The sequence below is a fragment of the Natator depressus genome, chromosome 6, assembly GCF_965152275.1.
Source record: "Natator depressus isolate rNatDep1 chromosome 6, rNatDep2.hap1, whole genome shotgun sequence".
Lineage (NCBI taxonomy): Eukaryota > Metazoa > Chordata > Testudines > Cheloniidae > Natator > Natator depressus.
The window spans coordinates 72,703,576-72,718,082 of record NC_134239.1 but is presented as its reverse complement, the minus strand read 5'-3'; the positions used below and the strand labels follow the sequence as shown (position 1 = coordinate 72,718,082).

The 14,507-nt window shown below is 43.9% G+C and overlaps 1 protein-coding gene across 1 annotated transcript in view; it reads left to right on the top strand.

Moving 5' to 3' along the window:
• LOC141989767 (potassium channel subfamily K member 9-like) overlaps window positions 1-10,595 on the top strand; it is a 32,942-nt gene extending 22,347 nt beyond the window's left edge. Inside the window, exon 2 of the mRNA XM_074956688.1 lies at window positions 9,883-10,595. Coding sequence (XP_074812789.1) covers window positions 9,883-10,595 — 713 coding nt within the window. The remainder of the gene's footprint in view (window positions 1-9,882) is intronic.
• Window positions 10,596-14,507: the final 3,912 nt, after the last annotated feature.

Below are 14,507 nucleotides of genomic sequence, written 5' to 3'. Positions count from 1 at the left end.
AGTGGGAGTGTTCCCTTATAGCTAATGGTAGCAGCAATTCTTAAATCAAAGGGTATAATGGGACTATCTCTAGACAGCAACGTGCTTTAGATCATGTTCATGTCTGTATCTGTTTATACATATTGTGCTTGGACTATCCCCTTTTTCTATTAGCAAGATTCCCCTTCCTCTCCCCCCCATAGCTGAGCTGTGGAGAAGCTGAGAGGCTGTGGGTACTCGATGCTGATTAAATTCTGCTGACTGAGGAAGATGTCAAACTCTACCCAAAGCAGAAAGCCGCCAAGGAAAAGCTGCTTTTCTTTGCTTTTGACAGCTGGAGCCATGAATTTAAGCAGAGGTCTCACCTTCAGGCAAGTCAACAGCTGGGCAGAGAGCAGCCCCTCTTAAAGGGAGAGTGCTCTAAATTTTCAGAAGTTCAGTGTTACCAAAAGGTGAAGAAGTTGAAGTACAGGAGAACATTCATTAGAAAGAAGGAGGTGCAGCTGCTCTCTTTTTCCCCTGCCCCCCACCCCCAATATATATATATATATATATATATATATATATAATTTTTTTTTTCCTCTTGTTAAAGAACCACCAAGTGACAAACAAGAAAGAGGAAATGAAAGCCCAGCCAGAAATCCTACCAGTGGTGTTTTCTTCTCTTCCCCTGCCCCTTAAAATGTACGACTAAAAAATAAGGAGGCAGAATAAAAAAGGTTGTAGTGCAGAAATTAAGAGTCCATGAAATCTAGGCTTCCTGAGAAACAAAAATGTATGTACTGGGCCTTATATACTCCTATATTTGTTAAGGCCGCCCACGTTGTGGGAATTGCTAGCTCAGTAGACTGGTAATGGGTTAGTAGAATTTTTTTACCACTGGGTTGCCTATTTAAGTCTAGCTCTGTATAGTGTTGATCATAAGGATTTTAGCGTCTGATAGTTGTTCAGTTCTTTGGTGATATGAGTTTTCTGATATCCGTTCAGTGGATAGATGTCCATGTCCCAAAAATCTGTCACAGCTGCCACTAATTGACAATTAGGTGGTTATTGACTGTCCTAATGGAGAGATCACGTACCGAATGGTCATTGAAACTGAATTAATCTACACAAACATTTTCTCCCTAAAAATTCCTGCATTTGCTACTACATTTTCAGCTCCATTAGTGATAGTAGTGGTGGAAGCCCTAGCAAAGACAAGTTTTAACCAATGTGCCAAACAACTAAACAAAAAAATATGAAATCGCATTTATATTTGATCTATGCCAAGAAAAATGAGATTAAATGCAACTTCTGTTAAGAACCAACCCAAAACTTTGCCCAAATTTGGGCCAAATCTAACCACCCACATTTTTTTCCAATTCAGAAATGATGGGTAATTTTTTTCTAAAATTATATTTCTGTACTAAGCAGGTCTGCAGTTCCAGCTTTTCACAAGAATTAAAAATGGAAGGGTCAATATCATGAGAGGCTGTTTTCATGGAACCAGTATTTCAGCTCCACTCAAGCAGGAAGGAACTGGAAACTGGTGCAAAGCCTGTTCTTATGAGATTTCCAACCCAGTTTTATCGATCCACATGGTTCAGCTAGAAGTTTGGCTAAGTACTGAACCTGCTGGGTATTTTTGTGAACCAAATCACTGAACTTTTAAGGATCATCCACCATCACTGATTATCATAGTAAAATCCAGGATCTAGCTGAAGTCATCCTAGGCCATCCACTGAAACACCATCCTTGTTGTGAGCACTACAGACAGGGTTTTGAGTGTGCCTAGTGAAATAAACTCAACCGCCACCACATCATGACATTTACAGCATGATGTCGCAATGTCCTGTGTTGTTACTTTAGTGTAACATCATGCTAATGCATCCACATATTGTGTTGCAGCAAAGCATCATCATCTGGTGTTGCAATGTTGCTGCTATAGCTGTGCCAATACTCAAAGAAAGTCCACAAATATTCATTGTTTGTAAAAGAATTCACTCTGTTTACTCCCCTTCTGTGTTTGCTTCTCACTAATATTCTAGCAAACAAGTTTATTGGCAAAGATGATTGCAGAAACAGCACATTTAAGGGAATTCAGGAAAATATTTGAGGGAAATCAATTTAAAATTCACTTTCTGCAAACATTCACACTGGAAATCTGATTGAGTTACATTCATCTAGCCGTACCATGTAATTTATGTGACCAGTCACACATTTAATTTCAGACACTTATTATAATTAATGAATAAACTAGAGAAAATCATTGTGTGCTCATAGATGATTTTCCAACAGAAAAAATGTTAAATTCTTCTGATAAAGTATCCATTAGGAATTATTCTCCTAACTCTAGTTCCCATATGTCTTGGAGATCAAAAGTGATTTTGTGATCTGCAAACCTCTCTCAAGCTCTGTGTGTAAGACATAGAATCACCTTATTAAAACTGGAGTCATCCTGAAAAATTTGCGACAGGTGGTAATCACAACCTCAGCACATAAAGTGCTAACCTAACAGTAGTGGGAGTTAGATAGCTAAAACCTTGCATGCTACATTGACGTTTTAGGGTATGTAAGTGTGTAAATTCATCAGCTTGGTGTGAATGAGAATCAGGCCCTGGATCTTCTTTCTGCCTTTTGTCACAGAACAGACTCTCAGGGCTAGCTGAATGTAGATTTTGTATTTGACTGGACAGTAGCCTCCCACATTTTCTTGCTCAGAGTATGTATTGGAGACAGCAATAGATAATTTCATCTGTGCTAGAGACTCTCTGTTCCTATTACCAGGAAATAGTTAATATTCTTCCCCGCTAGGGCCCACATGCACCTGCAGGTCTGTGGTGTGTGGTTTCTTCTCACGGCTGCATCTGTTACTCTGCAGCCTACATGGAGGTTATAAAGTGTAAATGGAGAGTTTGTGAGATTACCCTTTAGTGGTAATGCAGCCTCAAGGGCTAGTACAGAGGCAGTGAAACCACTATCTTAGAAGAGAAGCAATTTCTGTGGGGTGAGCAGTTTCAACGAAGCACAATTCTCAGCTGTTGTATAAGTGGGAAATACAGTATCTTCCATTTGAAGATCTCAAACCACTTTACATACATCAGTTAATGCATCTTTACAACACCCATTTGAAGTAGATATTTATTATTATCATCCTGATTGTCCAGATGAGGAAAATAAGCTAGAGAGAGGTTAAATAAGTTGCTTGAGGTCACAGACAGTAAGTCTGTGGCAGAGCCAGGTATGGAATTCAGATCTTCTGATTCCCAGTCCTGTGCTTTAGCCACTCAATCATCCTTCTGCTCCCATAGTTAGTTATCTAATAGCCTTAAGCAAGGAAAGAATTGTTAATCCCAACAGCTAAACCCCATAGTTAACTATATCAGCTAGCTCACAGCAGCCAGGGGATTACTGGGGTCAGTTGTTATAAGGGAGAGTTGTCTGCTAGCCCTGGGCAGAGGGAATAATAATTAGGATCATCTGTTATAAACTAGAGTCACATGTTCTGAGTAAAATGACAGCAAAAGGGCTTGATTCTTTCCTGCTTCTGAGGTCTGCTTGGTGCAGGAGCGGTGGAATATGAGTGTTGAGCTCATCAGGAAGCTGGTTATAACTCGCTGTTTCTGTGGACTGATCTACTTTGGCCCTAGCTCTGGCATGAGTTAAAGTAACCGCTAGGTGGTTTTCACTTATGCTAGCCATAGGATTCTGTTAGAGACTATGCCCCAGCTAAGGATCAGCACTTGAGGAAAAGTCCCCCTGCTGTTCTTTACTTGCTCTCTCGTTCCATATGCCATGGTGGGGTGGGGACAATTGGCATGTGAGCCAGATGCACTGGCTTTATGCCAGCTGAGAATGCCCTGCTATTAGGGGAATTTTTAGCCAAAGGCACCAGTGTAGGCCTTTATTCTTAGTGAAAATGTCCTGGTATCTTTAGGGCTACACCTTCTAAACAGAAAGAGGAGGCTTTCATCCAGAAAATAAGAGCACACGTGCACCCAAATATGGCATGACTGCATACACAAGTCAGGCAAATGCAGACAAATGAAATTACCATACACAATTCCTGCTCCACTTTTGAAGATGAAGTTTTACTTAATGTCCACGCAATGAAGACAGCATCTCATTTTCAAGCAAAAGGAACTCATGTTATATGAGGCTATGGAGATGGAAGGAGATGCTGTCATTCTGTTTTCTGTGTGTTGCACCTTGAAGGGAAAATATTTTCCCTGCTTGCAGTTTTTGTTTTTTTGCTTCTGGTCCAAAATACACGTGTTACAGAGGGAGCCTCTATGTTTTCTTATTCTCTCTCTTTCTCTCTCATGAAGTCTTTATATTTGTGCTTTCTTGTTCTTTGCTTTTCTTAATCTGAAATAAAAGTCGCCTAGGCTGTTTTATAAATGGGAAAACATAACAGTTCTTATTTCTGACCACACCACCTGGTTCTCAATTTATCTGCTTTGGAAGGCTAGGGTTTGAATTAACAGTTCTAGGATGATTATTATTATTTATATTACCAAACTACCTAGGAGCCCTAGTCATGATCCAGGGGCTGTACACACAGAACAAAAAGATGGTCCCAGCCCAAGGAGCTTACAATCTAACTTGTGGCTTATGGATTTTTAAAGGTCTGATTCTCTTTTTAGTTATATTAGTGTAAATTAGTTGGAGATACTCCTGATTTGTGCTTGTATAAATGAGAGGAGAATCAGGCCCTATGTGTTTCAAAGCTGGTGCTATGCCACTAAGCCATCTGCCTCTGGCCACACAGGGAAGTAATGCCAAATTAGACAATAAAAGACATTGCTTACTTTGTACAACCTTTTATTTTCCTCCTTAAATTATTTTTAGTTAAACAACTTTCTGCCAAGGAGCTCTGTCTATGTACAGAACTGCTCTGGTCACCAGCACTGTTACTAGGGACTTGAGCTTTATGGCCCTCATAACACCGAAGGGCGAAGGTCAAGCTGTGGAGCCATTGTGCCAGCCCCACATTTCTTTTTAAACACATGTGAGAGACAAAGCTCCCCTGAGACCTCTATGGAAAACTGCCTCAGGGGGAGATGGGACAGAGAGCAAGAGAGCACTGGCCTGACAGATAAGCTACATCAAAAGAAGCAGGGAGCAGCTGTCCATCTGGAGAGGGGGTTTTCTTTTTTCTTTTAACAGAGAGAGAGACTGTCTCAGAGAATAGTCTTAAAGTATTTTGCATGCAAAGAAAAAAAGGGGGAAAAAGCAACTCATATGGAGGAGGGGAGAAAAGCCCCCACACCAAACAGAAGGAGGTGCTGCTTGCCTGGAATCTCAGGTTGAATCTCTTAAATCACTTTTAGTGCTTCCAGTCCAAGTTACTGCCTCTGTTTATAGAGTTACAGGGAGAGGCCCAAAGTGAACACACTTCCCAAATCAACATGAGAACTCGGGTCTGAATCAAAACTAATATCATAAACTTCAAAACTCTTTCATTCTGACAAAGCTTTTGTTCTGTGGCTGGGTCAATTTTAAGCCTATATCTCCATAAGGAAGAAACATAGCCTAATTCACAGACAGCTCACTGTATTTACTGTAGTGTAGACTATTTAATTACACAAAATCTCCAGTGCACATAATAGCTAATAATAAGCTCTGTACATACTGATAACTGTTGATTATTAAAACAGTACAAAGTTACTCTACTGTTCTAACAGTAACACATTCCATGAACTTATTTTATTAATGTATTTAGCTTTAGATACACAAAAAACCCCAGTTCCCAGCCTTAGGTACTTTAACAGTTGCTACAACACACACACACACACACACACACACAAAAACCACAGCCAACCCTCAGCCCAAACAAATCCAGCAGCAAATCCCAGCCCATATAATAAAGCAACCAGCTGACAGGAATATCTCCCTCTCCAGCGCTTGCCAGAGACCCCTCTCCCCCACTTCTCCTTGCATCTCAGAGCACTTAACAGGACACCAAGAAGTTTAGGCCTTAAATGTAGGTTGAAAATGTCCCTTTAAAGCTATATAATGACACCAATGTGTAAACTGAGAAAGTTCATTTGCTCTTTTGATAAGTTTTTTTCCACACCTCCAACCCATACCTCAAGGTTTTAAATTGTTTGAATATCTGAGAGGAGCCCAACCTGTAAAATTTGGATCTAGTTTTCAAGTTCTCCCCTCCCTCCAATCTGATGGTGTTTTGATCCGCTTAGGTTGGGTCTGTAATATCTATCCCAGTATGGTAGTATCTGAGCACCTCACAATCTTTAATGTATTCATCCTCCCTACACCCTTATAAGGTTGGGAAATACTATTATCTCCATTTTACAGATGGGGAGCTAAGGCTCAGATCCTCAAAAGTATTTAGGCTCTTAACTTCCACTGATTTCCATCAAAATGAGAAACAGCCTAAGTCCAAAGTCACTCAAAAAGTCCATAGCCGAGCAGGGAACTTAACCTGTGTTTCACAAGTCCTAGGCTAGTACCTAAACACTGAACCAGCTTTCCTCTCATGAAACTGAGACTGGATCCAGATATGAAATGCATCTCTGGGTCTAGAGTCAGATTCCAATCTCCTCCAATTTCTGTGGTTTGGTTTGGGCCCATCTCCATTAAATATGGTATTTACATAACAGATTATAATGGCTGGATGGGGAAAGTAATAATCTTTTAAAACATGTATTAGGACATAACTTGAGGTGTTTAGAACAGAGTTCCCCTCCCAAATAATACAGATGTGCATTACTGACTGAATACATTGTGGGATTTTTCTCCTTCTTTGTAGCACCTGGTTTAAGTCTTTATAGGAAGCAAGACACCAGACTAACTGGACCAATGGTCTGTTCAGGTACGGTAAGGCCTATGGTATGTTTCTTCATACATATGGTTTAAAATGATTCCTTCTGTAGAAACTTCAGTGAATCCTGCAGGTTGATGGAGGGTATGACCATGTTCATTATCCAGTCTGTGATGCTCACCAGCCCAAAGTGTCTTTCCATTTTTGTCGCACACGGTTGTGTGCCATGATGCCATCCCACATCTATTCACAGATCCTTATGATTCAGGCTATCTGGCATCCAAAGTATAACTGGGACATGGTGCACCTGTGTGTGTGTGTGATATTGCATGTAATACTTCAAGCCTCACTAGCTTGGGTAAAGAGACGTATGCATCTTTGGAACTGTTCAGGAGTTGTTGCCATTCTGGGTTTCATGTACTGCCGCCTTAAACTGAGAGCCAATTCTCTGCCTGCTACAGGGATATCTGAAAGGTAACTGCCATTTTGTGTTTCAGTTATGCTGCAGCAAGCCTGAGTCTGACCTGCACCCTCCTGAGCAGTGCAGGCTGGGGGCACAGCATCTGCACCCTCCAATTCTAGGTCTACCTGGCCACCACATAAGCTAGAACAGCCTCAAGGGCTACACTAGCTTATGGTAGTTCCTCATACCCACCTATGGGACACTGGTTCAAAATACCCAGAAGACAGAGAGCATTATCCATATCCCCGTCAGCCTCAGGATTGCCCTTGACACTCCCCTGCACCAAGTACTGCAACAGGATCTCTTATTCTGCCCCTGTGCTGTTCAGAGATATTCCTGGCTGGGCAGGGGGAGCATCCACCTGTGTTCTGGATCAGAATGTTACAGGTGAAGTCACTATGATCTCTTGATATCTCTCTCTCATCCTCCTCCATGGAGGCCTTATATTTGTTCTTTCTCTGTTTGAGTTCCTAAATCAGAAATAAGTCACCTTGACTGAGATATACATATTTCCCTCCTTGTGTGTGAGGGAAAAAACAACAAAGAATGACAAAAGAAGATTTCGCTCAGAATCTGTGACATCACCATCATCCATATCAGGTTGCAGTCTGGCACTTGTAAAATTCACATCAACCCCACAGACATATTTCCTTAATTTCAAGGATGTGATGGTAAGGAAAGAGTTTATGTGTAGTGCTCTGATTTACATGGCAGTTTTAAGCACCAAAAAATCAGACTACCACTTGGGACCCCATGCCCTTGTGCTGTCTTGGCAATTCACAAGCCTGCCTAATCTCCCCTTCTAGATGTGAGGCCAGAATGGGAAGAAGCCCATACCCCAATCCTTCCAGTGAGCTCAGGATTCCAGTTTTCCACAAAGCCCCACAAACTGCCAAAGTCAGTTCTGATTGCCTCATTGAAAAGCAGAGTGCTAGTTTTTCCCAACAATGCGCTAGTTGCCATGAGCTGTGCTCAATCTGTAGCACTAAGGTGAAAAGTTTGTCACTGATGTGGTACAAAACTGTGTGGACAATTCATAGTGTCTCTCTCTCTTTCCCTTGTAACAGATCAGACTAAAGCCAGTACTTCAGTGATCCCTTTGTCTCCCAGGTTGTGACTATGTTAGGGTTTGGGGGTTGTTTTTGTTTTTTTACATTTCTCTCTACAGCTGTCATTGGTTCTGCTCCACTGCTGGCAGCAATGGTAGGAGCATAAGTATAGGCCTTCAGTCTGATTCTCAGCTTACACTACTGTAAATATGGAGTAACTCCATTGACTGGAGATTTACTCCAATGTATCTGAGATCAGAATCTAGCCTTTGTTTGGAATCCATTTGGACTTTTGGCTAAAATCAAGCATGTATAATCTTGTTTAATCTTATATAAACCTGTTTAAAAGCCTGTGCAATGTTGCAATAGTTGCAATCCATGGGTTGCCTTGATTAACTAGACCTAAGGCAAAATGTGTGGGGCCAGAGAGAGGTGTTCCTAATGGCTGTGCATAAATTCTGGCATTTGCTTCTGCTGGAGGTCCATTGGAGCTTGAGTCTCACCATTTTTAGCATGGCATACTTCTTGGGTTATTTTTTTTTTAAAATTCCCTATAAAAACCCTACAGGTTTGGAGGACAAACCTGAAGAATGTTAATTGATTAGGGAAAAGACCCGCAGGAATTTCACAGACTGGGGAGAAACTGAAGATTTTTCAAGATCTCCATGAGATTTCCTTTCTCCCCGCTCATCAGCACTTACAGTGTGTGCTTTTCAGGACTAGAAAATCCTCAGGCCAGAATCCTCAACACACAGCTACACAGGGAAAGCTCATGTGAGGAGCGACAGTGTTAACTCGACATCCTCATCAGTATAAAACCTTCTGCAAAGGCCTTTAGAAGCTTTATTACTTCATATATTTTACTGCTGCCTGTAATGAAAGGGTTACAGTCTCATAGAATGTAACAGTGCGGGCTGACTTGGCTGGAACAGACATTAACTTCCACAGTAAATCTGGCAGGAGCTGGTAATTACAGAAAAAGCAGCCAGGGGTCATGGCCAGCCAAGGCTCTGGGGTAACAGAGCAGAAAATCAAAACAGAGGGGGAGGGGAAATCATGTTCATCATAGTCTTAGGGCTGAGGTCGGTCTCCTCCAAACTGTCAGGAGCCTGTTGTCAATTGTTATGTTTAAAAGGAGCCCCTGGAAGATGAGGTAATAATAATGTTAAACATTAACTGTGTTAGTGCTCCCACTGCACTGTAAATTCACCTCCACCCCAGCACAGTTGGGAATGGCAGAGCACTTTGTAGAGACAGTCAGAAAGTGCAGTTTTCTAATTGTGCTTTTAGATTTGTCCCTTTCTCCACTGAATTGTGGCACTAACCCTGGACTCAAAGGCTCCTGCTTCTTTGATTGTGTACTCCCACTTCAGAGCCCTGGTTCAGCTCAAAGGTCACTGTCCATATGCACACAATCCTCATCCCACCATTGGTTCTGTCTCAGCAATGGGCTAATGTCTATCTGCATACTTGCAGTGTTGTTTTCAAGGTGGTGGGGAGAGTGCTTATCCACTCACTCACTAACATCAGGACAAAGTCTCAAATGCAGAATGGCAGAGAATGCGCTGACCTCCTCATGATAAAGCCTTGGAAATAGGGAGATTGACTATATGACTGCCTTGCAGGCTTCCTGTCTTGCATGGGGACACTGTGTGTTGGAGCAGCTGCCTTCTCTTATTTTGAAGGCTGGACCTTCTTCCACACTTACTATTACTGCTTCATAACCCTGACCACTGTTGGGTTTGGGGACTTTGTAGCTCTGCAGGAAAATGAAGCTTTGCAGAAGAAGCCACCGTATGAGGCTTTCAGCTTCATGTACATCTTGGTCGGTTTGTCTGTGATTGGTGCTTTCCTAAACTTAGTTGTCCTTAGGTTTTTGACTATGAACTTGGAAGATGAGAGGCAGGATGCAGAAGAGAGGGCATCCCTGAGGAGAGTCAGGAACAACATCCACCTGAAAGCTAAGGAAGACAGTAAGATCAGAGATGCTATTTTTCTACCCATAGAAGACAGGACAAGTCAGATGAACCTCATCCCACTGATGCAGGAAGACGCTGATAGACCAAGACGCCACTCTTCAAATTCCACCACCAGAGTCCCTTCCTTCTGCACGTGTTTGTGTTACAGACCGCGGCTGTGTGAGAGCCCTGCCCCCTCCCATCCAGAGACCCTCAGCTGCCACACCAATCCCGTTTACTATAATTCCATTTCTTACAAAATCGATGAGGTCTCTCTGAGCATGAGGGATCCCACTGGTTTCTCCTCCCCTGGGAGCACTTTATCGTCCAACAGCCCCAGCTGCAGGGAACACCACCGCCTGCGAAGGAAATCCATTTAAATGTGCATGCTCTTTGGGAATTTTTACTCTGAACTGTATTCTGCTACTGAAGTCACATTTTGAGGATAAATTATTAACTGATAAAAAAAAAAGTGCAATTGCAGAGTCCCGTACTCCAGGGTCTCGCCTTACAGCTAATCTAAATTGAGGCCTGTCATATGGCTATGTCTCTGAAATACAAATACTACCATGTTTCATCCATGAAGATGGTGGGGACAGGGGCATGGCAGTGTGGGAAGAGGTGTAAAATGCAGATCTGTTTACAAACTGTAAAATTCACCTTCCCTGAGTAAATCAGAGGCTTTTCAGCATCCCTGTGGGCTTCTCTCACACACAAGCAGACTCTCCTGCTATGCTGTTCCTTTCCCACCCCCATTTAAACTCCTCATGTCTTAACACAGTTACTGTGGTTAAACACATGATGTATCATTACAAGAACAATATGAGACAGACTGGAAAGTTGGGTTCTACCCCTGGCTGCGTCAGTGACTTGCAGCATGTCCTTGGGCAAGTCACTCACTGTAACCTCTCTCTGTCTCATTTTCCCCATCTGTAAAATGGGGATAAAAAACACTACTTTAGACATGTGCTGAGCCTTAATTAATTCATGTTTATAAATAACTTTTGTTAGGAACTTTGAGATGCTTTCAAGACAAGGCCAACAGAAATGTAAGATATTATAATTGATAGTAACAATTAATGAAGTTTAATACACTTTCAGGTGCATCTGAAGTTATACTATCCTCTTGAAAAAGTCATCACAACATATAATTCTACATGCCTTATACACAGTCTGCTCACTTGTTTTGCAACTGTGTTCTGCTTCAAGGAACAAGCCTCGTCACTATCTCCTCTAGGCTAGAGACTAGAACAAGAGCTCCTTTAGCTGGAAACTGGAGTCCCATCTAAGGCTGAGTGACCATGGATAAAGCTGGAAAAAATGGTTTGTTTACTCATTACACTGTAATTAACTGCGCGCATCTGCCTCTTTTAGTGCATTATATGTTGTCTAACTGAAGCGGAGATACACTAAGATGGAAACCATCTTATTAAAAACTCAGGGCTATGAACTTACTCAGAGAAAAGGGCATTGCAGCACCAGCAAGAAGGTCCAAGCGTCAGCTGAAGGTCAGGAGCAGCACTTCTGTCTGTGGTTTCCAGGCCGTCTGACACTTGCTGACTCAATTTATTCTTTAAGAAATGTTGGTTTTACAGTAAAATGCCCCACACCTAAAATTTCCATTGGCATATGAATGTCTGAAATTGCCCTTTTGAAGATAGCTACTGCTAAAGGTAATTGGGCCTGTTCTGTGTTCTCTGAGCCTCATGCCAATTTAGAACTGAACGTTTGTATTCATTTTTCATGTTCCATTTTCATTAAGATGAGAAATTTTTTGGAAGGTTGTGTGGACTAGAGTCCAATCAAATGCCTCCATATGGTCCTCATTTATCTCTGTTCAGGTACTAGTAGATCTTAAGCATCTGTGACAAACCATGAAACAAGGGGCCAAGGTCAGAGGTGATGTGTGAAGTGATATAACTTGCACATCATTAAGAGGGCGTGAGGGATTTTTAAGTTGGTAGAAAGTGTAACAAAATATAAGTTAAATCCTATCCTCCTGCATGTTCCTTTTCCTGATGCACCTCTGTCTTTCAGCCCATCAGCATTTAAGTTACAAAAATGTAGAATTATGTAAGTGGCAGATTGGTCCCGCTGTTGTGCGGATTATACACTACCTTGGTGGAATTAGCTAGTGAAAGGATCAGAGTCTTCGCTCCCACTCCTTTACCTAGAGGCCTGCCTGACCTCGAGGACTCCTCTTTCACTCTCCTGTGTGGAAGAGTCATCCTAACCCCGACAAGGCTGGGCCCAGGATTCCTGGGGGGGCTAGACTCCCAATCTCGTCAAGGTCACTTAGGTCAGGGTCTAGGGTGTTCCCACTCCATAGTGCTCTCTCCACTCTGAATGCTTCCCTGACCCACTGGGCATTACATATAGTTCAAGCAAATACGCTTTATTAAACAGCAATCAATTTAAAAAATAAGGAAAAAATGGGAATGGTTAAAGGAAAACACATAACCCAGCTCTGTGGCATGGGGACATCACAACCAGCATCTCTGGAATGTAAGGGAAGTTGACAGCCTGTTCCTCACATGTCCCAGGCCTCCTGTCCAGGCCCTGGTTGTCTTGCATGGATGCTGTGGGTCAGACACTTAGTCTGGCGGTGGCCACACGCCTTCAGTCTCTAGATGGCAGGGCCCCTCTTCCCAGCATCAGGGCCCCCATCCCTCCTCCACAGTTACAATCCCCCTCCAAGGTTGGCCTGCAAGGCCTCTTGGCTGGGGCGTCTCCCTGCGCTGGGCCCACTGCCCATAGTTCCCCCTCGCTCTTCTGAGCTGCTCACACCAGCTCCAGCCCCAGCTCCACTCTGCCTCAGCACTATTGCTGCTCTGCCTCCAGCCCCCTGGGCTGCTCCTTCTGGCTCTGGCTGGCGCAGCTCTGCTCCCCAGCTCAGCCCAGGCTCCTGCTCTCTCCTTAGCTCAGCCCCACTCTGGCCGAGGCAGCTCCAGCCAGAGGTGAAAGTAAGCTGGTATGCCCCGGTACAGCGTACCAGCAAGAGCCAGTGCACCGTACTGGGGCAGCCCGGCTTCCCCAGGGGACAATTTAAAGGGCCTGGGGCTCCCAGCAGTGGCTGGAGCCCCAGGCCCTTTAAAATGACTCCAGAGCCCCGCTGCTGGAGCCCTGGGGTAGCGGCTACAGGGCTCCGGTGGCTATTTAAAGGGCCCGGGGCTCCCCTGCTTCTACCGTCCCAGCCCTTTAAATAGCTGCTGGAGCCCCGCTGCCACTACTCCAGGGCTCCAGGGGCTATTTAAAGGACCGGGGCGGTAGAAGCAGGGGAGCCGCAGGCCCTCTAAATGGCCCCCAGAACCCTGGGGTAGCGGGGGCTCCAGGGACTATTTAAAGGGCCAGGGCTCCAGCTGCCTCTGCCGCCCCAGTTCTTTAAATAGCCGCTGGAGCCCCGCCGCTTCCCCAGGGCTCCGGCGGCTAATTAAAGGACTGGGGCAGTAGAAGCAGGGGAGCCCTGGGCCCTTTAAATAGCCCCTGGAGCCCCAGGCTGCTGCTGCTACCCCAGTGCGGGAGGGGGGAGCACTTACCTTACAGGGTGGGCTGGGGCTGGCTCTGACCCCCTCAGCCCCACCCTCTTCTGCCCAAGGCCCCGCCCCTTCCAGCAGCCAGAGCTGGCCCCAGCGTACCAGTAAGTCACTGGACTTACTTTCACCCCTGGCTCCAGCCCACATGGAGGATGGGACCCCTGGCCTCCTGACTCCCTCATTAGTCGGCCCACCCTGTCAATCAGGCTGACCTGGAGTGTTGGCCTCTCCCCATTGTCCCTGGGGACTGTCAGTCTCAGGTCCTGGTCTCCCATCAACCCTTCCCCTTTCTTTTGGTACTGGGAGATGGCCAACCAAAAATCCCCACTACGTTTTAGTAAGAGGTCGACCTTACATTTAGTTAGACTCCCATTCTTCCACTTGTACCCACTTACTGACATGTAGTTTGCACCACCTTACACATCACTTTGGAATCTAGTTGCATATATTCATTTTACTTACTTGATTTGACAGAACATTGAATGTGGTCAGAATGCCTAGCTGGCTGCAGTGACAGCCTGAGTGTGTTGAGATGAGACTCTAGTTCATTACACAGAAAGGATGCCAGAGATCAAATTTAGGACAACGTGAAAATGAAAAACACAGGTGGCTCAGGTGATTGGTGATAGGAAATAGACCTTTTGCGCTGGATCACTCATTCTAATCTCACCAGGCTGGTAATGATCTAACTTAATTATTATGTTATGGCTGTGATTTGGAATATGTGAAATGAGTTGATGGTCTAAGTCCAGTTCTTTG